This window comes from Poromitra crassiceps (genome assembly GCF_964638095.1).
Source record: "Poromitra crassiceps genome assembly, chromosome: 1".
Classification (NCBI taxonomy): Eukaryota; Metazoa; Chordata; class Actinopteri; order Beryciformes; family Melamphaidae; genus Poromitra; species Poromitra crassiceps.
In genome coordinates this window covers 34,054,389-34,082,189 of record NC_139623.1, presented here as the reverse complement: position 1 = coordinate 34,082,189, position 27,801 = coordinate 34,054,389, and the positions used below count along the sequence as shown (strand labels likewise).

The 27,801-nt window shown below is 45.1% G+C and overlaps 2 protein-coding genes across 3 annotated transcripts in view; one reads left to right on the top strand and one right to left on the bottom strand.

Moving 5' to 3' along the window:
• Positions 1 to 937: 937 nt before the first annotated feature.
• Positions 938 to 25,786, top strand: trpv1 (transient receptor potential cation channel, subfamily V, member 1). 2 transcript variants are annotated; one of them, XR_014553143.1, is made up of 17 exons: positions 938 to 1,160; positions 2,625 to 2,867; positions 4,556 to 4,713; positions 4,828 to 4,980; positions 5,650 to 5,787; positions 6,673 to 6,971; positions 8,878 to 9,057; positions 11,409 to 11,567; positions 12,574 to 12,675; positions 12,772 to 12,842; positions 13,419 to 13,584; positions 13,696 to 13,762; positions 13,922 to 14,262; positions 18,853 to 18,974; positions 22,695 to 22,807; positions 22,952 to 23,847; positions 25,753 to 25,786. XR_014553143.1 is itself a non-coding variant. In XM_083645859.1 (16 exons), the coding sequence occupies exons 2-16, from the start codon at positions 2,647 to 2,649 to the stop codon at positions 23,059 to 23,061; spliced, it is 2,400 nt and encodes a 799-aa protein (XP_083501985.1). In that variant the 5' UTR covers positions 938 to 1,160; positions 2,625 to 2,646; the 3' UTR covers positions 23,062 to 23,993. The 2 variants fall into 2 exon arrangements, 1 of the variants encoding a protein (XP_083501985.1); XM_083645859.1 differs by lacking the exon at positions 25,753 to 25,786 and having other exon boundaries at positions 22,952 to 23,993.
• fam222ba (family with sequence similarity 222 member Ba) overlaps positions 25,414 to 27,801 on the bottom strand; it is a 69,871-nt gene continuing 67,483 nt past the window's right edge. Inside the window, exon 3 of the mRNA XM_083645873.1 lies at positions 25,414 to 27,801. This exon is cut by the window's right edge and continues 2,582 nt beyond it. The gene's annotated coding sequence lies outside the window, so the exon portion shown is untranslated.

The window sequence follows — 27,801 nt, the reverse complement described above, 5'->3', positions numbered from 1 at the left end:
AACTCATGAACGCAGCTCAGCAGACAGTCACAGGACCACAGCTGCACTGTTACCACACCCACCCACCCACACAACACACACGCGCGTGCGCACGCACACACACACACACAACACACCCATTAGATAGAAACGATGAAGAGACAGGCAAGTCACACAGGAAGCCCTGCAGAAACCTTATGAAAAAAGAAGAAACGCTTACTAGATGTTATAGAAAAGTGAGAGAAAAATCTCAGTAAGAAACTAAGTCTTGAGAAGGGTAAGTTACTCATTTATGATCACTTTTTTGGAACAAACCAAAGTGTCTTGTCATTGGAAATGGGTGTTCGCATGATAGTTTATTGCTGTGTATAACGCTGAAATCCTTTGTGCTGTCTTTGCTGTCTCAGCTTGACTGGAGGTGGTCAATACAGCGCGGGTCAAGCATCCTTTTAAGCTCTCAGAGTGTGCTCCGATATCCTCCAGAGAGGGTCACTTTATCTGCCTTTGTCTCGCTTGCTCTGTAATCTCATCACCACTACCGCCCTGCATCCCCAGGACCAGCACATCTTACTGCTGCCTGCATTAGACTACACCGCCCTGCATCCCCAGGACCAGCACATCTTACTGCTGCCTGCATTAGACTACACCGCCCTGCATCCCCAGGACCAGCACATCTTACTGCTGCCTGCGTTAGACTACACCGCCCTGCATCCCCAGGACCAGCACATCTTACTGCTGCCTGCGTTAGACTACACCGCCCTGCATCCCCAGGACCAGCACATCTTACTGCTGCCTGCAAAATAGACTACACCGCCCTGCATCCCCAGGACCAGCACATCTTACTGCTGCCTGCATTAGACTACACCACCCTGCATCCCCAGGACCAGCACATCTTACTGCTGCCTGCAAAATAGACTATACCACCCTGCATCCCCAGGACCAGCACATCTTACTGCTGCCTGCATTAGACTACACCGCCCTGCATCCCCAGGACCAGCACATCTTACTGCTGCCTGCATTAGACTACACCACCCTGCATCCCCAGGACCAGCACATCTTACTGCTGCCTGCATTTGGAGGCTTTATTTTTGACTTGAAGATCAGATTGTGAAGGAAGATGTAAGGTTTCTGCTCAGTGACAATTTAGAGCTACAGTCCTTTTTCTGTGGGAATTACTTCTGGTAAGTCAAATAATGTATTATTTATTTATTTTTTGTGTACCAATTTCAAATTATTAGTTTGGTCCTGAATAGTATTGTTGAACCTATCTCCCTACCAGTCAGCAGTAATTATGATTTAGTATCATTATATATTCTGTACATTTGAACATTTCCAGCGATGCAGACATTCAGCACTGCAAGAGATAAACTTATGTATGTGCTCAGATAAGAATGTAGATTGTAGTAGATGTAGAGGAAACATACGGTAGTTTTATCATTGACATGCAAATGCTGTCAGATTGTACATTTCTTTTTTTAAGATTTCTTTTTGACAGATTCTATGTATATTTCTAAGGTTTAATCTGATGACGTGCTTCTAGTATTCTGTTGATACCCAAGACTCAGTGAAGCAAATAAGAGTCCATGAATCAATGGTCACCAACACAGACTCATAAATAAGCCAGCAGGCCCTAACGCCATAATGAATGATGAAGAGCTTAATGGACAGTGTAAAGTCCCAACAATTGTCACACACCTGAGTGTGCGAAATTTGTTCTCCGCATTTGACCCATCCCCTGGGGGAGCGGTGAGCAGCAGCAGTGCCGCGCTCGGGAATCATTTGGTGATCTAACCCCCCAATTCCAACCCTTTGATGCTGAGTGCCAAGCAGGGAGGCAATGGGTCCCATTTTTATAGTCTTTGGTATGACTCGGCCGGGGATCGAACTCACAACCTCCCAGTCTCAGGGCGGACACTCAAACCACAAGGCCACTGAGCTGGTGAAGTGTGTCACCACAAAGAGCCTTCATTTGCTGTTGTGTATGTGGACATTTTACATTATGCTTCTTCAAAGCAGCTCTAGTTTTCCCACGTTAAGACAAGTGTTTAATGTAGAATTCAGATATTTTCAGAATTATCTAATTTCTTTTTTATTACTTCATTTAGTCAACAAAATATTTTTGCTAACATGGTTTTGTATTTGAAAAATGACATGCATTCACGTGGGGCAAACCAATATGTTTCTCTGTTTCGGTTTCTGTGTGTCTTCCTCTTGTGATGGGGATGAAGTGCTATGCAGTTTCCATTGAGTCACCTCTTCCCCATTTTCAGATGGGAAAAGAGGAAGAAGAAGCAATCTAAAATTGAAAATTTAAACAACAATTTGTTTCACATTATCCTTACAGTATTTGTTGCAATATGAACACTTTATGTTTGATCAACTCAACTCAGGAGGAAGTCAATAATATGCTTGCTTAATCTTAATCACAGATGCTCATTCTTGGACTGAGAATGCCTTTATTATTGTGATCAAGTGCTGTTTACTGCTGTCATGGAAATCCTCTAAATAACCCCCTTTGTTAGTCACTGGGGTTGAAGCATCACATGTCTGAATATGCATGTGACCTTAAGGGCCAGTGAGCAGAAGAGGTTTTTGGTGTGAACTGCCTTAGACTTACAGTAAACTGCTGTCACACTTGCATGCAGACTGCTGGAGCGAGGGGGTCGGATGGAGCGGTCGCACAGCCCCGGGACGTCCGGCTTCTTCCTGGAGATGGATGACCGGACGGAGGAGGAGAGGTCGCAGGGCCGAGAGGTGAAGAAGGACCGGCTGGTGTCGGCTCTGGGCATGAGCACCCCGGACAGCCCCAAAGCACCCATGGACACCGACTACCAGGAGGAGATGGAGCAGGCCAAGCCCAAGATGAAATTCAATCTCAACTTTGACAAGTGAGCATCGCCATGCACTGATGATCTGAGTAATTTGATTCATTATAAGCCCAGTGTTGTGTAGTATCAAGATTCAAGATTCAAGATTTTTATTGTCACTCCATGGTACAAGTATCACGTGTGAAATTCTTGTGCTGTGGACTCCGTTTACAACATAGTGCAAATAGTACAAATATAACAGGGCATATGGGTGCAAAAACAACAAGAGACACAACAAGCAATAAGGCAGTATAGTGATAAGACAAGTCAGAGACAGTGGCATATTCACTGCACATAGGTGCACGTGTCGGGTGCATACTTTAGACGTGCTTAAACATTTTAAATTCGGCGTATTTGACATACAGGTGCAAATAGCATATTCCTTATTAAACATACAATTAAACGTTAGACATACGTAATGGTAGCAGCTACAGTACGGTACAGTGCGGCTACTACACTATTTGTGTATGTTAAGGAGTCTCGTGGCCTGCGGGAAGAAACTGTTCCTCAAGCGATTTGTGCGTGCTTTCGGAACCCTGTATCTTCTCCCTGAGGGTAGCAGGGAGAACAGGCTGTTGTGGGGATGGTTTGTGTCTTTGATGATCTTCAGGGACTTCCTGAGGCACCGCTGTTTATACAGTTCAAGCAGCCACAACAAGCAGTAACAACACGCTCATTATTTTTGACCTACATGGGTGAGTTACACATGTAGTTGAAGGTCATCCTTTGCATCGCAGCAGTCTGTAATGCACGGGCTCTCAAAGTGTGGCCTGGTTGGCTTCGAATAAAGAGTTAGGTGACGTGATAGTATTTTCTCTGATTCTAGGTTTCCTGTCTTTCAGAGGCTGTATCCTGGTATCATATGAAACTAGAAGACCTAATGCATCCATTGGTACCGACCATCCATTACATGCTAGATTTTCCGGAAGGGGGCGAGATATTAGGCGAGATACAAGATACTACATTTTGACAAGGGGGGGGGGGGGGGGGTTAACGGGATCCTCTTTTTCACACCCTAATTTTGGCTGTGTGCGCGTAATTCTGCAGGAATGGAAGTCCCCCTCTCCTTCTTTTGAGCCGTGGTTGGTGGACATGATCTTCGTTAAACGAATGGAGAGACTCAGGTTCCTACGGACCAACGCACTTAGAAAGTTTTCGGTTATCTGGGACCCGTTTTTGGCCTACCTTGATGAGGTTAGGGGCGACTGCTGAGACTCTCCCAGCTGGCTTTTCATTAACCCCTTAGGTGGGATCCCATATTATGACATCTCTTGGAAGCACATGGACACCTCTAGCAGCTGGTAGCACCATGTTGTAACATTTGAAATGTAGATTTTTTTCTCTCTCTCTCTTTCCCTGTGTCTGAGTTTTTTTGTTTTTTTTTATGTTCTGAAAACTGAAAATAAAATATGGGGGGGGGGGGGGGGTACACACACACGCATCTATGTAGGGTGTGTCTGTTAAAATATCTATAAATGGATACATGTGATTTTTTTCACTCTATAAAACACAAGATAACCTAACATTTCTCACATGATTCACAACTGACATTAGGATAGGCTATTAAAGAAAATAATTGTTTTGGAATTACTTTGTGTTTATTTTTTTTGGCGGGGGAGGTAGGCCTCAATCCAATGTTGGGTCCTAAATTGGCCCTCAGTCATCAAAACTTCGAGAACCCCTGCTGTGATGTCTTTTTTTATTTGTAGGGCAATTCGAGGTGTGGAGGAGACCAAAGAGGAGAGAGACAGCAGGAGGTTTGACATCAAGAGGCTGTTTGAGGCAGCGGCCAGCGGTGAGGTCATGAAGCTGGACGGCCTGCACCGCTACCTGCACCAGAACATGAAGAAGCTCACCAGCTCAGAGTGTGAGAGGAGGGAGGAGGAGGGGGAGGGGGGCTGCAATTCAACAACTGCAATACTAGTCAGATCTTGACCTGCATAGAACATGACTCCCTGTCTGTGAACGTGTTTCGACACAGATCAGTCGTATGGTAAAAACGTCCTCATGAAGGCTCTTCTCAACCTGAGAGATGGACAGAACAACACAGTGGAATACTTCCTGGACATTTCAGAGAAGATGGGAGACATCAAAGAGCTTGTGAATGCAGCCTACACTGAAAGCTACTACAAAGGTACACTGCATTTGTGATGTTGTGGGCTTTGGATTTTGGACTTGCACTCATAATGTCATCCTCTCTCTTTCTCTCTCTCTTTCACTGTATACCAGCGGCTCTTAACGTGGGGTCCAGACGCCAGGCCAGGGACCAGCAAGGGTCCTTGAGAAGTACTAGGCGGTCCCGAGCAAATTGATCAAACTTAAACTTCAGTACATGAAGTTACTGCAATTAGAGAACGGAAATGAATGACTGTTCTGATCATAGTTTCTCTGTTACCTCTCTACAGTACCTACAATACAGATTGTCATGGAATTCTGGACAAAATCATACAGTATCTAACAATAAGAAGAAATATTCTTAGATTTTGGTCAGCAGGACAAAGTCTCATCAAATAGGGGTCCATGACCATAACGTGGAATACATTAGAGCTTCTTTATATGAAAAAGGTTGAGAATCACAGCTGTACACTACTGTATCTAAAAAGCATGAATCCTATGAAAATAATGTATGGGGAAAAACACACTTTTAAACAATATACATGTTTTGCTATTTGCATAATTTTAAATTGTAACAGCATAATTACTCTGTTCACAACCAATCTTATTAGAATCAATGAATTTAAAGACAGGTATTGGCTAATTAATTTATACCCATCCTCTCTGTGTATTGATCTGTATTGAACAGGCCAAACAGCTCTCCACGTGGCGATAGAGAGGAGGAGTGTTTACTTTGTCAAGCTGTTGGTCAGTAAAGGAGCAGACGTCCATGCTCGAGCCTGTGGGAAGTTCTTCCAGCCACATGATGGCCCCAGCTTCTACTTTGGTGAGTGAACTGCTGACATGGTGCCAGGGGCTGTGCGGTGTGTGAGCGCCCTCCTCTGGAGGCTCACAAAAAGATCTAATCTACTGAGGAGATGAGTCACTCTCAGTGCTTAAAGGGACAGCTCACCCTAAAATCCAAAATACATATTTTCACCTGTAGTGCTATTTATCCATCTATATCATTTTGGGATAGTTGCCTGAGTTTTGGAGATATCGGCCGCAGAGATGTCTGCCTTCACTTCAATACAATGGAACTGGATGGCACTCGGCTTGTGGTGCTCAAAGCACCCAAAAAATAAATTTGAAAAACTCAACAGCATTGTCTCTCCAGAAATCATGACCCGGTTATTCAAGATAATGCACAGACTTTGTTGTGAGCAGTTTCATGTAGGAACTATTTTCTTTTGCACTCTCATGTAGGAACTAGCTAGCTAGGGTGTAGTTCGGTCAAAAGAAAATAGTTCCTTCATGAAACTGCTCATAACAAGGCCTGTGGATTATCTTGAGTAACACACCAGGTTTCAGCCCGATTGCACCTAAAACGGCATAGCTGTGGCCGAACACAGAACTTGAAACAAACAAACATCGTCCACATACTCAATTTTATAGATAGATAGATTTAACAAAACAAAATAATTCAACATTCAATCCAACGGCAACTCGCACCTTTTTTCTATTTTCGATAATTTTGGTCATTTATCTGGATATAAAATCAACTGGGCTAAATCAGCTCTTCTTCCACTGAACAATGCCATGATATGTCTATGCTTCAGGGTCACTCTACCTCGCAAAGGTGGAGCCACACACTGACAGTGTATGCTTCAGGATCAGCTATGCAGAAATCTGTGATTAAAGTGCCCTCTGATGTCCCTCTGCCCCCCCACAGGAGAGCTGCCTCTGTCCCTGGCGGCCTGCACCAACCAGCCCGAGGTGGTGGACTTCCTCATGGACAACGAGCAGCAGAAGGTGGATGTGCGGCAGACGGACTCACAGGGCAACACAACGCTGCATGCACTGGTGGTGGTGGCTGATAACACCAGAGATAACACTGAGTTCATCACCACCATGTACGACCACATCCTCACCGCCGCCGCACGCCTGCACCCCAAGTGGAGACTGGAGGAGGTGGAGAACAAGCAGGGACTGACCCCGCTCAAACTGGCCGCCAAGAGCGGCAAGATCGGGGTACAGTAAAGACTAAAGGCTGATGTGAAGGATACTGCCCTGTCATTGTAGACCAAGGAGGCTAGTTAAAGGGGGACTTACCCCCCAGATATGTAACAAAACGGCATGCTGCTTGATTTGAAAAAACCTATGGGAAAAACCAAGAAATTACCTATCCTCTTGTCTATACTATACTCTTTGGCTGTGCTCAGCTCAGGAATTTTTCTCCGGAAATCGACGCCATTACAGTTTGCCCACCGCCTCGAAAATAATTTATATGAGAGCTGCAATATCTTTATAAATATCAACAACTAGCCAATGCTGGTGGCCTGTATGGAAACAGCGTTGCTCAAAATGGTTGAAAGTTATATCAATTTGGCCATTCAGTGGCGAACTAGAAATTGAATTATTTTTCTCCCATGTGTGTGTGTGGCTTGTCTAAACTTACGTTAAAAGAGACTAGTGACACGAGGCTGGTTACCGCAGCACACCGCACAATAGGACAAACCCCCCGCTCTGGGGTAACACAATGCGAGATTTCTCCACGTTATGCCCTTGTCCAACTTGCCATATAGACCGCCATTAAGTCCCTTTTAATTTTCTTTTCTCCCTTTTCCATGATTCTTGTCAAAAGTTTGCACCTCTGCTTTTCCTCTCGAGCGCAGAGCTGCAGCCGGGTACTGGAACATTCTCCTCCTCCCTCCTCCCTCCTCCCTCCTCCTCAGCCCGGCTGGCGGCTGCTCATAGAGGCGAAACAGCCTCCTCCCTTTGTAGCCCTCACAAAACAACAACAAACAAACACAAACAAAGATCGCTGGTGTGCGATTTTTCTGCACAATCAGTATCTGAAATTGGATACAGGATTGTGGGAATCCCGCATCTGTTTGCGTGAACCGCTGCATACGACTGGGCAAGCAGCTGGTCACAGACAGGCTGTCAGAGCATCAGTGCCGCAGCAGTGTCCCCAGCAAAAAGGGGCACAGAAGACCACCAGTGGTCCTTGAGAGGATTCCAGCATTCTATGTTGTCTCTCAACCTAATATATGTGGAATTCTGGACAAAATCATATCTAGGCTACATTAAAAAAAAAAAAAAAATCAGATTTGCATCTGAGAGACCAAATCTCATCATAGGGCTCCTTAGTATGAAAAAGGTTGGGAATGATTTACAGCAACACAAGGCCATTTCCTTCCTTTTATGATTATAGTGGCGTTTATTGATAGTATTGTGTTACATAGGAGTTGGTAGGAAAATAACAGGCGATTGTAATCAATTAACAGGTGATTAACAGGTCAAGTGACATCATGGGACTAGGCTTGGAGTTGTGAGGAGCCGAAAGGGTACAGGGGGAGTAGGGAAGTAACTATCTTGAAATCCCATAGTCTTTGGTTCATCGTGACATCACGACGTATCAAATCTCCCATTCATTTGAGGGCAAAAAAAAGCAGTGTTCCACCCTTAGAGGGCGCTTATGCCAGTCATGCTGCTTGGTCTCAAATGTGGAAATTTTGACCAGCATTCTTCACACACCACCCCCAAAGTCATATATATTGGTGTGTTTTCGGGGTAAGTTACACTTTAAGATTCCATGAAACTCCACTTCTAAGAAGTTTTTTGAGGAATTATGATAACCGATATTTACTGATATGATCAGTATAAAAAAAGTTTATCTGATAATCAAATTTGGTATAAAACTGAAAAGCTGAATTAGAAAAAGTAATGTCTTTATTTCCAAAACATTTGGAAAAGCTTATAAATCATAGATTTACCGCATTGCTTCCTCTTAATATGAACATTTTGCCCAATACGATAACCGATATTAACATTGCTGTTATTTTGCTCATCGGACCGATACCGATATGATTCACTGCAGATATATTGTGGATCCCTAGTATTGGTGTTTGTTCTAATCAGTTTGTCCCTGTAGCTTTTTGAGCACATCCTGCATCGGGAGTTCCAAGAGATTCACACCAAACATTTGTCCCGTAAATTCACGGAGTGGGTGTACGGGCCCATCCACTCCTCCCTGTACGACCTGGCCTCTCTGGACTCCGGACTGGAAGACAACTCGGTCCTGGAGATACTGGTCTATGGCAGTGACATTCCTGTGAGTCACATCCTCAAACCTAATCGTAAAAAGGATGTATGTATCTGTGACCAAGTCAGCTTTGCTCGTATCCCATGACAGTCTCCAGTCTTGAGACACAAGTCTCAAGTCAAGTCCGAAGTCTAAATGTAGATGAGTAAGTAAAAAAACTCATAATAAATCAATAGTCAATTGCATTTTTCAATGCAATAGTGTTTTAATAGGATAAAAATGTGTAAAGTGCATCATGAGTTTCTTTCTATAATAATTGTGTGTGTGTGTGTGTGTGTGTGTGTGTGTGTGTGTGTGTGTGTGTGTGCGTGCGTGCGTGCGTGCGCGCGTGTGTGTATATACTTACGTAAATAATTACTTTCTATAATCTTTCTATTTCTATAATCAGTTTCAACTTCAATAAATTCAATCATTCTATACAAATTAAAAAAACATTCAGTCAGAACATATCCTATCGCTTTCAATCGCTTTCAAAGTCTTTTACACAAACACAAGATCTTCTCTCAAGACTTTAGAAACCTTTTCAAGTCATCCAAGTACAAGTCAAAGTCAGCAGAACCCAAGTTCACGTCGTCATGCATCACTCAAGTCACGTCTTCATGCATCACTCAAGTCACGTCTTCATGCATCACTCAAGTCACGTCTTCATGCATCACTCAAGTCACATCTTCATGCATCACTCAAGTCACGTCACATCTTCATGGATCACTCAAGTCACATCTTCATGCATCACTCAAGTCACGTCTTCATGCATCACTCAAGTCACATCTTCATGCATCACTCAAGTCACGTCTTCATGCATCACTCAAGTCACGTCTTCATGCATCAAGTCACATCTTCATGCATCACTCAAGTCACGTCTTCATGCATCAAGTCACATCTTCATGCATCACTCAAGTCACATCTTCATGCATCACTCAAGTCACGTCTTCATGCATCACTCAAGTCACGTCTTCATGCATCACTCAAGTCACGTCTTCATGCATCACTCAAGTCATGTCTTCATGCATCACTCAAGTCACGTCTTCATGCATCACTCAAGTCACGTCTTCATGCATCACTCAAGTCACGTCACATCTTCATGCATCACTCAAGTCACATCTTCATGCATCACTCAAGTCACATCTTCATGCATCACTCAAGTCACATCTTCATGCATCACTCAAGTCACGTCACATCTTCATGCATCACTCAAGTCACATCTTCATGCATCACTCAAGTCACATCTTCATGCATCACTCAAGTCACGTCACATCTTCATGCATCACTCAAGTCACATCTTCATGCATCACTCAAGTCACGTCTTCATGCATCACTCAAGTCACATCTTCATGCATCACTCAAGTCACATCTTCATGCATCACTCAAGTCACGTCTTCATGCATCACTCAAGTCACGTCTTCATGCATCACTCAAGTCACGTCACATCTTCATGCATCACTCAAGTCACGTCTTCATGCATCGCTCAAGTCACGTCTTCATGCATCGCTCAAGTCACGTCTTCATGCATCGCTCAAGTCACGTCTTCATGCATCACTCAAGTCACATCTTCATGCATCACTCAAGTCACATCTTCATGCATCACTCAAGTCACATCTTCATGCATCACTCAAGTCACGTCTTCATGCATCACTCAAGTCACATCTTCATGCATCACTCAAGTCACGTCTTCATGCATCACTCAAGTCACGTCTTCATGCATCACTCAAGTCACGTCTTCATGCATCACTCAAGTCACGTCTTCATGCATCACTCAAGTCACGTCTTCATGCATCACTCAAGTCACGTCTTCATGCATCACTCAAGTCACGTCTTCATGCATCACTCAAGTCACGTCTTCATGCATCACTCAAGTCACGTCTTCATGCATCACTCAAGTCACGTCTTCATGCATCACTCAAGTCACATCTTCAGCATCACTCAAGTCACGTCTTCATGCATCACTCAAGTCACGTCTTCATGCATCACTCAAGTCACGTCTTCATGCATCACTCAAGTCACGTCTTCATGCATCACTCAAGTCACGTCTTCATGCATCACTCAAGTCACGTCAAGTCACGTCTTCATGCATCACTCAAGTCACATCTTCATGCATCACTCAAGTCATGTCTTCATGCATCACTCAAGTCACGTCTTCATACATCACTCAAGTCACGTCTTCATGCATCACTCAAGTCACGTCTTCATGCATCACTCAAGTCACGTCTTCATGCATCACTCAAGTCACGTCTTCATGCATCACTCAAGCAAAAAACTGTGACTCTGGTCTGACTCGAGTCCATCATGTGACTAGAGTCCATGTCATGTGACTAGAGTCCAGCCCTCTGCAAAAAGCATGGCTGACTTGTGTCTGCTTTCAGAACCGACACGAGATGCTGCAGATCGAGCCTCTGAACCAGCTGCTGGAGCAGAAGTGGACCAGCTTCGCAGGTCGCATGTTTCTCTTCAACTTCGTGGTTTACCTCATCTACCTGTCTGTCTTCACGGCTGTTGCCTACAATAAGAAGGATGATAGTCAGGTGAGTTGGTTGCCATAGAGAGAGCGAGTGATACGCAACGTCTGGGTAGTGTAGAGGTAAATGCACTCACCACCGCGGAGACCCAGGTTCAATTCCCGGGAGCGGTACTTCTGGCTTGGTCAGACGTTCCTACAGACACAATTGGCCGTGTCTACGGGTGGGAAGCCGGTGGGGTATGAGTCCTGGTCGCTGCACTAGCGCCTCCTCTGGCCTGTTTGTGGGGGAGGGAAGGGCAATAGCGTGATCCTCCCACGCACTACATCCTGCCAGTGAAACCCCTCGCTGTCAGGTGAAAAGAAGCGCCTGGCGACTGCACCTGTACCGGAGGTGCCGGTCTACAGCTCTCCCCAGATTGAACTCTCTCGTAACGGGACAAGCCCCGTCTTTTATTGTCACACGAACACCACAATACATGCATGCGGCCACAACACACTCATGCTGACGGTGGCCGGTGAAAAGTGTCCTCTGCATTTAACCCATCCAGGCATGTCCTTTCTTCCGGGGGGCAGGTCAGGAGCAGTGGTCGCTTTCTCGTACAGCGCCCGGGGACCAACTTCGGATGTTGTCGTCACTGGTCGGATGACGATGACGATCTGATCTTCTGCATGTTTTTTAGTGGGGGGGTTATATACGGAGGAACCCCCTGGGGGAGCACGGGGAGAACATGCAAACTCCACACAGAGAGAAAGGCCCTTACGACGAGATACCCCACCTGGGCAGTAGGCACTGAAGATATGGGGGGGAACACAACCACAGCGCCCACAGTGTCCCAGGCGAGAATCGAACTCAGGACCTTCTGACTGTGAAGCGACAGCTCTAGCACTGGCAGAGGGGGTGCAACAATGACCGGGACAGCAAGGGGAATTGGTCAAGTAGGGCCTACAATTGGGGAGATGATCAGAAAAGACTTCATACAAAAAAAAGAGAGGAATGATCAGTTTGATGTACTGAAGCCCCGCCCCTTTCCAAAACTGTCCCACACTGATTCTTGTCCTCTGCTCCCCAGCTTCACAAAGCGTATCCCATAGAGCACAGCACAGAGGGATACCTGTATGTTTCAGGTCAGCTGCTGACAGCGCTGGCATCCTGCTACTTCTTTGTCAGAGGGGTACGTGTACGCTTCTGAACATTTCACCCCCTCAAGGACACTGCATTCCAATAGTGTGATTTACTGTATCACATGCCTTGTTCTGTAAATCCCCAGATAATAGACATGAAGAGGAAGCGCCCCAATCTGAGTACGCTGCTGATTGATGGCTACTGTGAGATTCTTTTGTAAGTTGTCCAGCTCGTTACGTGATTGGCTGCACTGATATACCTCGTTTTGTGATTGGCTGCACTGATACCCCTCAGGAGTAATGTGGTAGAGATTATAGCATGACACATCATAGAATTATAGTACATACCGCTATTAAAGGACAAATCCACCCTAAGAAAGAGCTTCTGATCTACCTAGCATTTCTAGGTCTATTTTGTTGTTTGGCGGTGTATTTGTCTTATTCCTGTGGATAACTGACAAGGTAAATTACACATAACATGGATTGAACATCACAGATTGATGATATACAACACTGTAGGAGTACCAGAGGGTGGAATCTTCCTTTCAAATGTCTCCTTTTCTTCTTGTACACACACTGTACAGTAACAAGGCAAGCGAACCCCGACGCAACGCCTTTGATCACCACATCTCAACGCATTTTGTTTGTTTCTGTGTCCAAGCTCGTTTGTATCAGGACCAGCTCATTATGCATTGTTTGGCGGTGCAGATTTGCGTTATTAGCCTGTTTGTGATTTGCATACAATGGTGGAGGCCTCTCTGGGGTGACGTTGGCGTGTGTCGCGGCTGTTCAGTTTTGTGCAGGCGGTGCTGTTCCTGGTGGCGGCCGTGCTGTACCTTTGCGGCAGCAGGTGGTACCTGGGCTTCCTGGTGCTGTGCCTGGCTCTCAGCTGGGTCAACCTGCTCTACTTCTCCAGGGGCTACAGACACATGGGCATTTACAGCGTCATGATACAGAAGGTACTGCAGCACTGCACAGGGCAGTGTGCAAAAACACAATATCTCAGTCAACTACTATCTGACCCCTGAGTCTCTGTCTGTCTGTCTGTCTGTCTCTTCTCTTCTTTGCAGATGATCCTTAGTGATATCCTGCGCTTTCTTTTTGTCTACATTGTCTTCCTCTTTGGATTTTCAGCAGGTATTTCATATTTCCTCTCCAAATGTTAAGCTCCACCCAAAACGAGCCCTTCCATTTACAATGGTCCATGGTCTAATTTGTGTCAGTTTAGGGGTCCTTGATGTTTGAAAGTTTTGGAAGCACTGTAATAACGCATACTGAAGCATGTGTAATCTGCAGCGGTAGTCACCCTGCTCGCTGAGCCTCCTGTGAGGAATGACAGCACAGACGCAGGTAAAGGAGGCCGCTCGCTGTTCCCCACTGCTGCCCCGGGGGAGGGCTGTCTGAAAGTGGACTTCAGGAACATCACCTTCACCACGCTAGAGCTCTTCAAGTTCACTATCGGCATGGGCGACCTGGAGTTCGCCCAGGGGCGTCAGGACAATATGGGGGTTTTCTACGCTCTGCTTATCACCTACATCATCCTCACCTACATCCTGCTGCTCAACATGCTCATTGCCCTCATGAGCCGCACCGTGGAGAAGATCACCAGCGAGAGCACCAGCATCTGGAAGCTGCAGGTGAGGCCAAACGGGGCGGTAGTATAGTTTAAAGTCACAATGAAGCCAACTACGAGCAACATTTTCGCTTGTTATGATTAAATTTAAGTGATGCCTCACATCTTACCTATACGATGAGACCAAAGCCGAGTCACTCTCCGGCACGGAAAGACGCGGAAGTGAAACAAAATGGTCGCTCTGCCTAGCAACAGACCCTAAACAAGAAGAACGGCTTTCCTCGCTACTTCCAGGGGCTTTCTACTGTAGAAATGACATAATGATTTCGGGCTTCAGCTCGTTTCGCACCGGAAATATGTACTGGGTGATTCTACTATATAGGTTAGTAAATTCTTTCACCCTGGGGGGAAAAAGTGCCGTAAGGCCACCTGTATCGGTAGACTGCCCACCCGATGTTCGGGGAGGAGGGGGTAGAGGTCCTAGATTAAGACCCGGAGGTGGACAAAGGATTAACGTGTTGTTACTCATCGGGGAACTTACATGTCTGCCTTTTTACTCGGGGTATTTATAGTCGTATGGGATAGCCTCTATTAGGAAGAGATCCGCTGGTTATCACGGTCTCTCACCTCCGTGATTTGGGAGTGCTCCGATGACGCTATTCTAACTCTCAGGGGAGGGGTCATAGGTCAGAGGTCGCTCGCAAATCATTTCACTACTCTCACCAACATGTCTCATTATATTCTAACAGTTTGTTTGATTGGAAGTAATTTTGTGGTTATGCTGTCGTAAACCGTTTCGTTTTATTTCCGTGTCTTTCCGTCCCGGAGAGAGAGAGACTATGAACAACGAAAGCACTCGCCGATTGACTCGGCTTTGGTCTCATCTGCTGTTATAGTTAAGATGTGAGGCATCACTATTAAATTTAGACTGTTTCATAACGAGCAGGAAAAAAGTCTTAATGTGATGTGGAAACGGGATATTTGGGCGGGACATAACGCAGGGAGGGATCATCCAAGCATCAACAAATGGGATATCAGTTAGAGCCGGGGTTTTCAAAGTCTGAGACTGTGGGCCTCCCCCCAGACAAAGCTTGGAAAAAGGTGCCCCCCCTTGCTCAATTCCTGGATGCCTATGGGATCATGATTGTTGTTTGATCCCATAGAGACCCCATATTGCTGTTTGACATACTTCAGACTACACCAAATACATACAACAGGTCTGTCTGAAGACATTTATTTGTTTTGACTCTGGGAAAGTGGGAAAAACTTTCAAATCCCCTTAAAACTACTGAATCTCTCAACTATCTCTTTAATCAAATCACATATTATTTAGGCTATTCTATATAATCTCATTTTGATAACTAATGTAATGTTGTTTCACTTCCATTCACTGAGCCTCCCCTGAAACTGCTTAGGGCTTCCCTGGGGAAGCCGTTTTATCCGTTGGAATTTTTATTCACACCTCATTCATTATTGTCATGATTAAAGATGCACTGTTTTCCAGGAAGTAAAAGTAATGTGATATCGATATAAAAATATAACAAGAAAATAGTCCTGGTCGCCTCTGGTCAGTCGGGGCACCTGTTCGGGCGGAAGGGAACTGATGGGAATAGCGTGATCCTCCTACATGCTATGTCATGCCGGTGAAGCTCCCCGCTGTCAGGTGAAAAGAAGTGGCTGGTGGCAACTGCCCATGTGTCAGAGTAAGCATGGTGCTAGTCTACGGCTCTCCCCAGATCGTTAGAGGTATACCATAGATATAAATACGTACATACCCTCATTGACAGCTTCGGTCCGGTCCTGCGATGTGTATGCGCCGCCGCCATGTTGGGGAGGTTAAATCCCAGTGTCTCAGCAGTGTATGCAGACTTCCTCCTATTAAATCAACTGCTACTTGCTTTTCACAAAATTTGGTTTGGTCTGTTATAAATTTATTGAGACCCTGCATGGATGACTATATGCTTTATTATTATTATTATTGTACCTTAATGCTATTGTATGAATTTATTTGCATTCACTATTATTATTATTATTATTATGGCTGTTTGTAAAGGTTAGAAACATCATCATAACAACAAAAGTGTGTACTTTCCCCCAATATATATATTATACAGTATTATATTATATTAAATATTATAAAATACATGCAGGTCTAAGGGCTATGCTCATTGTAATTTGATTTAATTAATTAATTAATACAATAAACAAGACTACACCCCTAGAGACATGATTACCTCACTTCTGCAGACTGGACAGTTGCCATAGGTTGAGGCGATGTCTCGTCATCGACGCTGGGTTAGCTGGCTCAGCCTGGCTGGGGGTGTGGTCAGGGTGGGTAAATTCCCCCGTTCTATCCATTCAGCAAAGTTAGAATTTAGCTGATAGCCCAGCCCAGGCAGACACGATCGGGGATTTAACCACCGCAGTAAACGCACATCTGAGCAGACGTCTTGTGTTCTGCTCTAGAACCCCCAAACATGTAGTTTAGAGCCGCAGCACCGTCTTTTGGTGAGTCAGCCCATTGAGATATATGGACGGTTTTACCCCACTCGCGCGCCAGCCGTATAACATTTTGTGGGCGTTCCCACACATGCCGACTGTCTCAATTACACAAATAATTAATAATAATTAATAATATTGTAAATCTCAAATACATTATTTCATGATTACATTAATTCATTCAATGTCAAAATCAGTCACATTGACCCCAAAACACATTTTGAGCTTTATACACTGTGCAGCGGTAGCGCTCGAAGGTCCCGGTTCAATTCCTGCCAGGCTGGCTGGGTGCCTATTTGCCCAGGTGGGCTATCTCATGAAAAGAGCCTTTCTGTGTGGAGTTTGCATGTTCTACTCGTGCTCCCCTGGGGTTTCCTCCATCTAAGAGGCCCCCATGAAAAACATAGGCCTACAGAAGATCATTCGCTGACCAGTGACGACTGAGATGAAGTTGGCTGTGTGTGTGTGTGTGTGTGTGTGTGTGTGAGAGACATGGACACAAAAGGAGGCATAACACTGATTAGCATTTGCATGTATGGACAAATCAGCTTGGATGGGACATTTTGCATAGGAGAATCACCTATACTTCCTAGAGCCCATCATCACAGCCCATCATCACAAGCCCCATCCATCTGCAGAAATACCTACTTTTCACAAGACCAAAACCTTCCACTTTGCATAATGTGTATCACCTGTACTAGATATTCTGTTGATGTCTTCCAAGAGGCCATAATCAAGGCTGGAAACAAAAGGGATATGATAGAGGAGGCATAACACTGATTGTTGATTAGCATTTGCATGTATGGACAAATCATCTTTTGCATACTGGGAATCACCTACTTCCTAGAGCCCATCATCATTCACAAGCGCCATATCCTGCAGAAATACATACTTTTCACAAGACCAAAACTTTCCATTTTGCATAATGTGCATCACCTATATTGTGTTGATATCTTCCAAGGCTAGTGTAGGTCAAATGTTTTCTGCACACATCCTACATTGCTTGTCTTATGCCTTATAAAACAACAGTTTCCGCTTAAGGAAAGAAGGTTTCCCATTAAATAAAGAAGTATCCTATGAATCTAGCATTTAAGCCATTCACCTTTTTTTTTTTACACTTGTTGAAAGCATTTGTCCTTTTTTCTGCTCGTCGTTTTCATTCAAACATAATAGGTTTCTCTTAGTGTCCTTATGTTAATTATGTTGGGTCTCATATTTAGATTACTACTTTAATCTTTAATGTAAAAACCAAACTTTATCCCGCTTTTATTTTGAAGTTAAAATGACTAAACCGGAAGTGAAAATGTAAAAAAACAAAAAACAGAGGTCACTCTGACTGAGTATCCGAGGCTTGGGAGTACAGATCGAAGCCCTTCACTGCAGTGAGTTATATGGGAGCTGTGGGACAGGCTTGGGGGCTGACCTCCCCAATGTGGCGGCCACACATACACACAGTCACGAACGGAACGAGGGTATCGGCCCCTTCTGGGGCGAAACCCTAGGCTCGCCTGCTGCGCGGGCTGCAACTTCGCATCACTGATGACATCACTGTCACTGATGATGTCACAATGCCTATGACATCATCAGTGCCTATGACATCATCAGTGATGTCATAAGATGATTTTGGTCAATAATGATGTAACTGATGACATCACTGATGATGTCATAGATATTGTGACATCATCAGTGGGAGAAAAATTGAAACAAAGCGTGCCCACTTGCTCCCTTTTATATAATTCCTAGGCTCGGCCGCTGTGCGGGCTCGCATATTCAGCTCAGCTGCTGCGTCGCCTCGCCTGCTCTTTTTGCATGCGCAGCGCGTATTGCCCATCTTTGCAAAACTGATGACCTCACAATTGCTCTTATGACAGCACTGATGTCACAATGCCTATGACATCATCAGTGATGTCACAATGCCTATGACATCATCCGTCGGACAAAAATTGAAACATTGCCCACTTGCTCCTTTATAAGATAGATAGATCGATCGATCGATTAATGGCTCTCCAACAAAAACCTTCTCAGATGAGGTTCCTTGGGGGGTGCGATCTTATCACATGGAGCTCAGTGGTCGAATGAGTATGTGTTTGTGGGCCCTTGGCTTGAAGGAGTTTAGGGACCCCTGTTTTAGTGGCTGGTTTGATGTGTGTTTCAGAGGGCCATCACTATCCTGGACCTGGAGAAGAGTCTGTGTCTCTGCCTGAGGAGGAGGCTCCGCTGTGGGGTGGAGAAGGACCTTGGCACCGCTGCTGGGAAGGACCGCCGCTGGTGCTTCAGGTTAGCTCGTACAGCTCAGCCTCTGTCAACTCACATGATGACGCAAACAGCCCATGAGTCCTTAACATGAGGGAGTCTTGTTGTATGACACACATACTGTAGTTGGATATTTCCACAGCAAACTGAGTGTACATACCTGCCTGTCCTGTCACAGTAAAGTGACTGTACACACCTGTCTGTCCTGTCACAGTAAAGTGACTGTACACACCTGTCTGTCCTGTCACAGTAAAGTGACTGTACACACCTGTCTGTCCTGTCACAGTAAAGTGACTGTACACACCTGTCTGTCCTGTCCCAGTAAAGTGAGTGTACATACCTGTCTGTCCTGTCACAGTAAAGTGAGTGTACATACCTGTCTGTCCTGTCACAGTAAAGTGACTGTACACACCTGTCTGTCCTGTCACAGTAAAGTGACTGTACACACCTGTCTGTTCTGTCACAGTAAAGTGACTGTACATACCTGTCTGTCCTGTCACAGTAAAGTGACTGTACACACCTGTCCTGTCACAGTAAAGTGAGTGTACACACCTGCCCTGTCTGTCCTGTCACAGTAAAGTGACTGGACATACCTGTCTGTCCTGTCACAGTAAAGTGACTGGACATACCTGTCTGTCCTGTCACAGTAAAGTGAGTGTACACACCTGTCCTGTCACAGTAAAGTGAGTGTACACACCTGCCCTGTCTGTCCTGTCACAGTAAAGTGACTGTACACACCTGTCTGTCCTGTCACAGTAAAGTGACTGGACATACCTGTCTGTCCTGTCACAGTAAAGTGAGTGTACACACCTGTCCTGTCACAGTAAAGTGAGTGTACACACCTGCCCTGTCTGTCCTGTCACAGTAAAGTGACTGTACACACCTGTCTGTCCTGTCACAGTAAAGTGACTGGACATACCTGTCTGTCCTGTCACAGTAAAGTGAGTGTACACACCTGTCCTGTCACAGTAAAGTGAGTGTACACACCTGCCCTGTCTGTCCTGTCACAGTAAAGTGACTGTACACACCTGTCTGTCCTGTCACAGTAAAGTGACTGGACATACCTGTCTGTCCTGTCACAGTAAAGTGACTGTACAGACCTGTCTGTCCTGTCACAGTAAAGTGACTGGACATACCTGTCTGTCCTGTCACAGTAAAGTGACTGTACACACCTGTCCTGTCACAGTAAAGTGAGTGTACACACCTGCCCTGTCTGTCCTGTCACAGTAAAGTGACTGTACACACCTGTCTGTCCTGTCACAGTAAAGTGAGTGTACACACCTGTCTGTCCTGTCACAGTAAAGTGAGTGTACACACCTGTCTGTCCTGTCACAGTAAAGTGAGTGTACACACCTGTCTGTCCTGTCACAGATCAGGACGATTGTACTAAGCATCTCTACAGCTTTATGATTATCGGATGACTTGCCATCATAGAGTTATGTCAAATTTTGTGATTGACTCCTTTGAATGTTTTTCATGAGGACTAGTCATTGAGGCAAATTCACTATTAGTATTAGTAGGATTGATGGATATGTGTGTTCAGTTCCTTGGCTATAGGATGAGTGTTGTGAGAGATATGATATTTAAACTGCCTGGGAGGGCTCTATATTACATATGGGCCTGGGAGGGCTCTATATTACATACGGGCCTGGGACGGCTCTATATTACATACGGGCCTGGGAGGGCTCTATATTACATACAGGCCTGGGAGGGCTCTATATTACATACAGGCCTGGGAGGGCTCTATATTACATATGGGCCTGGGAGGGCTCTATATTACATACAGGCCTGGGAGGGCTCTATATTACATACAGGCCTGGGAGGGCTCTATATTACATATGGGCCTGGGAGGGCTCTATATTACATACAGGCCTGGGAGGGCTCTATATTACATACAGGCCTGGGAGGGCTCTATATTACATACAGGCCTGGGAGGGCTCTATATTACATATGGGCCTGGGAGGGCTCTATATTACATACAGGCCTGGGAGGGCTCTATATTACATATGGGCCTGGAAGGGCTCTATATTACATACGGGCCTGGGACGGCTCTATATTACATACGGGCCTGGGAGGGCTCTATATTACATACGGGCCTGGGAGGGCTCTATATTACATACAGGCCTGGGAGGGCTCTATATTACATACAGGCCTGGGAGGGCTCTATATTACATACAGGCCTGGGAGGGCTCTATATTACATACAGGCCTGGGAGGGCTCTATATTACATACAGGCCTGGGAGGGCTCTATATTACATACAGGCCTGGGAGGGCTCTATATTACATATGGGCCTGGGAGGGCTCTATATTACATATGGGCCTGGGAGGGCTCTATATTACATACAGGCCTGGGAGGGCTCTATATTACATACAGGCCTGGGAGGGCTCTATATTACATACAGGCCTGGGAGGGCTCTATATTACATACAGGCCTGGGAGGGCTCTATATTACATACAGGCCTGGGAGGGCTCTATATTACATATGGGCCTGGGAGGGCTCTATATTACATACAGGCCTGGGAGGGCTCTATATTACATACAGGCCTGGGAGGGCTCTATATTACATATGGGCCTGGGAGGGCTCTATATTACATACAGGCCTGGGAGGGCTCTATATTACATACAGGCCTGGGAGGGCTCTATATTACATATGGGCCTGGGAGGGCTCTATATTACATACAGGCCTGGGAGGGCTCTATATTACATATGGGCCTGGGAGGGCTCTATATTACATACAGGCCTGGGAGGGCTCTATATTACATACAGGCCTGGGAGGGCTCTATATTACATATGGGCCTGGGAGGGCTCTATATTACATACAGGCCTGGGAGGGCTCTATATTACATATGGGCCTGGGAGGGCTCTATATTACATATGGGCCTGGGAGGGCTCTATATTACATATGGGCCTGGGAGGGCTCTATATTACATATGGGCCTGGGAGGGCTCTATATTACATATGGGCCTGGGAGGGCTCTATATTACATATGGGCCTGGGAGGGCTCTATATTACATATGGGCCTGGGAGGGCTCTATATTACATATGGGCCTGGGAGGGCTCTATATTACATATGGGCCTGGGAGGGCTCTATATTACATATGGGCCTGGGAGGGCTCTATATTACATACAGGCCTGGGAGGGCTCTATATTACATACAGGCCTGGGAGGGCTCTATATTACATATGGGCCTGGGAGGGCTCTATATTACATACAGGCCTGGGAGGGCTCTATATTACATACAGGCCTGGGAGGGCTCTATATTACATATGGGCCTGGGAGGGCTCTATATTACATACAGGCCTGGGAGGGCTCTATATTACATACAGGCCTGGGAGGGCTCTATATTACATACAGGCCTGGGAGGGCTCTATGTTACATATGGGCCTGGGAGGGCTCTATATTACATACAGGCCTGGGAGGGCTCTATATTACATATGGGCCTGGGAGGGCTCTATATTACATATGGGCCTGGGAGGGGTCTACTCTACTGTGTTGCAAAATATCATTTCTCTTGCATGTAGCATCTCACAGATATTTACGGTAATCCCCTGGGCAGCAAAAGAAAATGGTTTCAGCAACTAATAATAACAAACCTGAAACCGGTTTAGTCGTAGGCTTGAAGTCTAAACGCTGCAGATGTGGCCGTGTGAGCGGAACCGGTGTTCCTCACTAATTTGCCTCTGACAGCTGACTGATGCGTCACACAACACAGTAACTGGAGCATGTGTCCTCTTGTCCTCTCAGAGTGGAGGAAGTCAACTGGAACAAATGGAACATCAACCTGGGCATAATCAATGAGGATCCCGGCGATAGCATCCAGCTGCCCGCCTCGCCCTTGGAGAGATCCCCAAACAGAGGTGTGGACACAGAAATGTATAGACTTGAAGAGATGCAGAATCTGTGACCTTTGTGATTATTTCTCAAAGGCTGGATGGCCTGTTTTGCTCTGTGTCGACAGAAAGGACTCCACCGCCATTAACACTTCCTCCTTCTTCCCACAGGGAGGAGCTGGAGGGGCTTCTTCAGAGAAGCCAGTCGGCAGCGGAGGCGGCTGGGCCAACGCACGCCTCAGTCCACAGAGATGAGCCCTCTGTCGCTCACACCGGTCTGAGACACCGGTCTGACCAAACCTACAGACAGTATTCAAATTCCCCTCCCCAACACACAAAACTGCCATTTTGACTGACTTTGATACTTGTCAGCTGGACTCTTGTGTTAAATCTTTTAAGTAATATTGAATTGTCTGTTGCAATATCACAATCTGCAATGGAGATTAGAAATAGAAGTTAGTTTACAACACTGAAATCTTGCAGTGTGTTCCGTAAGTATTACAACGCTATGCAGCTTGCTTAAATGCCAAGACAATCACATCAAATGGATTTGAACTTGATCAAGCGGTTTACGCTTTTACTCCCCCTAAGTGGACGAGCTGAATCTTACCTGAACAAAAGCCCCAACCTGCTCGCTGCACTGCTCTAGATGGAGCAATACTGATCACTGAGGTGCTGTGCTTCCCCTCCCGTTGTGTGCCCTTTATACAAGTCCCATTTTCATCACCGGCAGACAGGCTGTTCTAGTGCAGTCAGAGGTAGTCCTGCTCATCACCGGCAGACAGGCTGTTCTAGTGCAGTCAGAGGTAGTCCTGCTCATCACCGGCAGACAGGCTGTTCTAGTGCAGCCAGAGGTAGTCCTGCTCATCACCGGCAGACAGGCTGTTCTAGTGCAGTCAGAGGTAGTCCTGCTCATCACCGGCAGACAGGCTGTTCTACTGTAGCCAGAGGTAGTCCTGTTTCATCACCGGCAGACAGGCTGTTCTACTGCAGCCAGAGGTAGTCCTGACAGGCTGTTCTACTGCAGCCAGAGGTAGTACTGACAGGCTGTTCTACTGTAGCCAGAGGTAGTCCTGACAGTCAAGTCAAGTCAAGTCAAGTTTATTTATATAGCCCTAATTCACAAGCATGTCTCAGAGGGCTTCACAGAAAGTATGTCTAGCTAATTCTAGCTGACACAACAGTAACAAGAATATACAGAATAAAGATAACATTTGAACAATTGATAATATAGAAAATATAGGAATGAGGGGAGAGCAGAGGAGAGCGCAGGAGAAGGGAGAATAGCAGGGGGAATGTGAGAGAGTGATGGGGTGGGGAGGGTATAGGAGGTGGGGAAGGAGCAAGAGGAGAGAGCAAGAGAGGGGAAGGGAGGGGAGGTGTGGGGGAGAAGAGAGCAGGGGGAGGGAGGAGGTGGGGAGAGAATGAGCAATATAGACGGAGGAGAGGGGGGAGGTGGGGAGAAGATAGGAATGTGGAGGAGGAGAGAAGGAGAGATGGGGGTGCAGGGGAGGGAGAGCCAGGGTAGAGAAGCAGGGGGAGCGTCAGGCTGTTCTACTGCAGCCAGAGGTTCAAGTTCAAGTTCAAGTTCAAGTTTATTAGTGTCCCAAAGGGCAAATTGAGTTGCAGCATATAGACATACAAATAAGAACATTGACAAGAAACAACACAAGTAGCATGTTATGTTACATGCCTATAGTTAAAAATAAATAAAAGGCTAAATAAACATCAAGGACCTTGTTTGTGGCACACAATGACCGATAATGTGCAAGGTAGCATTAAAGTGCACAGCAATCGGTAAAGTGCACAGCGATCGATAAAGTGCACAGCGATCGGTAAGTGCACAGCGATCCGTAAAGTGCACAGCGATCCGTAAAGTGCACAGCGATCCGTAAAGTGCACAGCGATCGGTAAAGTGCACAGCGATCAGTAAAGTGCACAGCGATCCGTAAAGTGCACAGCGATCAGTAAAGTGCAGACACGCAGCGACCGGTAAAGTGAGGTAGTAGAATAAAGTGCACGAATGGCCAGTAAAGTGCACAAAATAAGGAAAGATAAATCAATAGTTAAAAACAATAAAATAATAGAAACCATAAAATCAATAGAAACAATAAAACAATACAAACAGCGGCGGAGGCTGAAGGTAAAAAATGATAATAAAACACTAAACCATCACTGCCTTCCCTCAGCAGCGTTCAATGCTCGAATGGAGACAGGGACAAAGGAGAACTTGTGCCTATTTTTTGTGGCCCGTGGGGCACACAGTCGACGACCTGAAGGAAGGAGCCTGTACTCCGAGCTTAGAGGGTGGGCTGCGTCTGAACGGATGGACAAGGCCTTCTTAAGTACTTGTCTGTTAAAGACATGGTCGAGGCTGTCCAGATGGATACCGGCTACTTTAGATGCCACCTTCACAATTTTTCCGAGGGAATTCTTATCCTTAATGCACAGGTTACCATACCAACAGGCAATGGAAAAGGAAATGACTGACTCGATATAGGCACTATAAAACAGTTTCATCAGAGTCTTATCAATTTGGAACTTTGCAAGTTTCCTCAGGCAATGTAGACGTTGCTGACCTTTTTTACACAACATGTCAGTGTTCAGGTCGAATTTGAGCTTGTCGTCAATTATCGTGCCTAGATATTTATAACTGGTGACAAGATCCACGTTCTGACCATTGAAAACACTGTTCTGAGGTGTAGGAGGGGAACGTCTGTAATCAATGCATATTTCTTTTGTTTTCGAGACATTGATCTGCAAGAAAGCATCATTACACCAGGACAGGAAATCATCAATAACCTGCCCGTGGCCGTCCTCATCATCCTTAAGCAGGCTGACGATGACAGAATCGTCAGCATACTTAATGATGAATCTGTTGTTATACAGGCCACGACAGTCGAGGTAGTCCTGACAGGCTGTTCTACTGTAGCCAGAGGTAGTCCTGACAGGCTGTTCTACTGCAGCCAGAGGTAGTCCTGATAGGCTGTTCTACTGCAGCGAGAGGTAGTACTGACAGGCTGTTCTACTGCAGCCAGAGGTAGTCCTGACAGGCTGTTCTACTGTAGCCAGAGGTAGTCCTGACAGGCTGTTCTACTGCAGCGAGAGGTAGTACTGACAGGCTGTTCTACTGTAGCCAGAGGTAGTCCTGACAGGCTGTTCTACTGTAGCCAGAGGTAGTCCTGACAAGCTGTTCTACTGTAGCCAGAGGTAGTCCTGACATGCTGTTCTACTGTAGCCAGAGGTAGTCCTGACAGGCTGTTCTACTGTAGCCAGAGGTAGTCCTGACAGGCTGTTCTACTGTAGCCAGAGGTAGTCCTGCGGATTTCACAGCTTGCTTTGTCTACTACTCTACTTCCTGTTTCTATTTGGCAGTCGCAGGCTGGATAAATGGCATGAAAGCACAAATTGGTGCAATCACCACCTTCAGCTACCATGGTTACGTGGTAAATGCGGTATGGAGAGACCCTTTGTACCATTCACTCAGACTTTCTTTGAAAATTCCCAAGTAAAGGCTGATTATGTGATGTATTGTGTAATTATATAAGGAACTCTTTGTGTGAATAGTAATCTACCTGGATTGTAGCAGAGGTTGACAATAGGAAAGTTATACCTCCAAGCAGAATTCAGAGCAGGTGAAAACACTTACCAATGAGACACCTGTTGTCAGTCAGTCCATTGAGAACATGCAAATTAATACTGTAGATCATAGTAGAAAAGACTGAAGTGGCATTGAAATGCAACTCAGGTCAAAGCATAAATTAGAACTTTATTTTTATTATTACAATATTACAAAAAGAGTAGCACAACTCTCACGCTCTCGCCTCTCATCTGTCGTACAGAATGACACAAAAGAAAGGCTTATGGGCCTTCTTCCATTTCACAGCAATAGTACAAGAAACAAAGGAAAATAAAATAAATTTTAAATAAGCAAATCAAGTATTATAAATAGTCACAATTGCAAACTGAAGCTTTAAACTTGGAAAAAATGTTTGTTACAGCCCAGTAACTACACATTGCTAAAATATATAATTACAAAATATTACTCCATTTCTTGCTTTCCATAATAAAGGATCTCTAAGGAATTGCTCTTTCTATTCAACAAAAACTTCATTAAAATAAACGACCAAAAAAAGAAACCAGAAATTGCTGTTTCTGTGTATCCTTGCCAACTTCTTTCTCGTTATTATTTGGGGTTTTCATTAAACCATGCTCATTTTCAAAGGAAAGTCCAAGGACCAAATACTTAAGGCTTCTTAAGGGCTGTTAGGGAGTTAGGTGAACAGAACATGGGCATCAGTGTGTAAACACACACACACACACATACACACTCCTCAACTATACCCACATCAGCAGGAACCATTCACACAGTCATTACACTTTAAAGTTACAGTAGTCTAGTAGGTAAGCCAGTGTACAATAAAATAAACAATGCATTTGCTGTTTCACTTTAAACTTAAAAGTCTGTTTTGTTTACCTCCAAGCGATCTTGCAAGTGATCAATTTGGTCTTTTCAAGCAGACTTCACATCAGAATCAGTAGCAACTACACATAACTTAATTCACTTAAGTTACTGCTGTGATTTCAACAAAGTCAGGATCAAAACTCTGGTTTGGTTTATAGTTAGTTTCTAAATTACATTAGTAACACTTCTACTTCTACTCCAGAACTGAGTTTTGTCCTGCTAACTAACCTATCCCCTTCAATACCTGCAAAACACACATCTCAACAATTCAAGTAATACATTTTTCAGGTTACGAAAATGATCGGAAAAGGAAAGCAACATAAAATGGCACATCTTCAAAAGAGTATGTCCTTGTTAACCTGACTTTGGCCATTTAAGGTGTCAGAGTTAATGTCATGACTTTCTTTCTGCACTGAAATAAAATATTTCACAATCACATTGCCAATCCTCACTGGCATTGGCAGAAAAAAAATGTTTTTTTTGTTTTTTTACAGACACCTGAATTCATTGCAGCATTTTGAGCAGGACAGAGCATCACCTTATCAACACTTTTGCT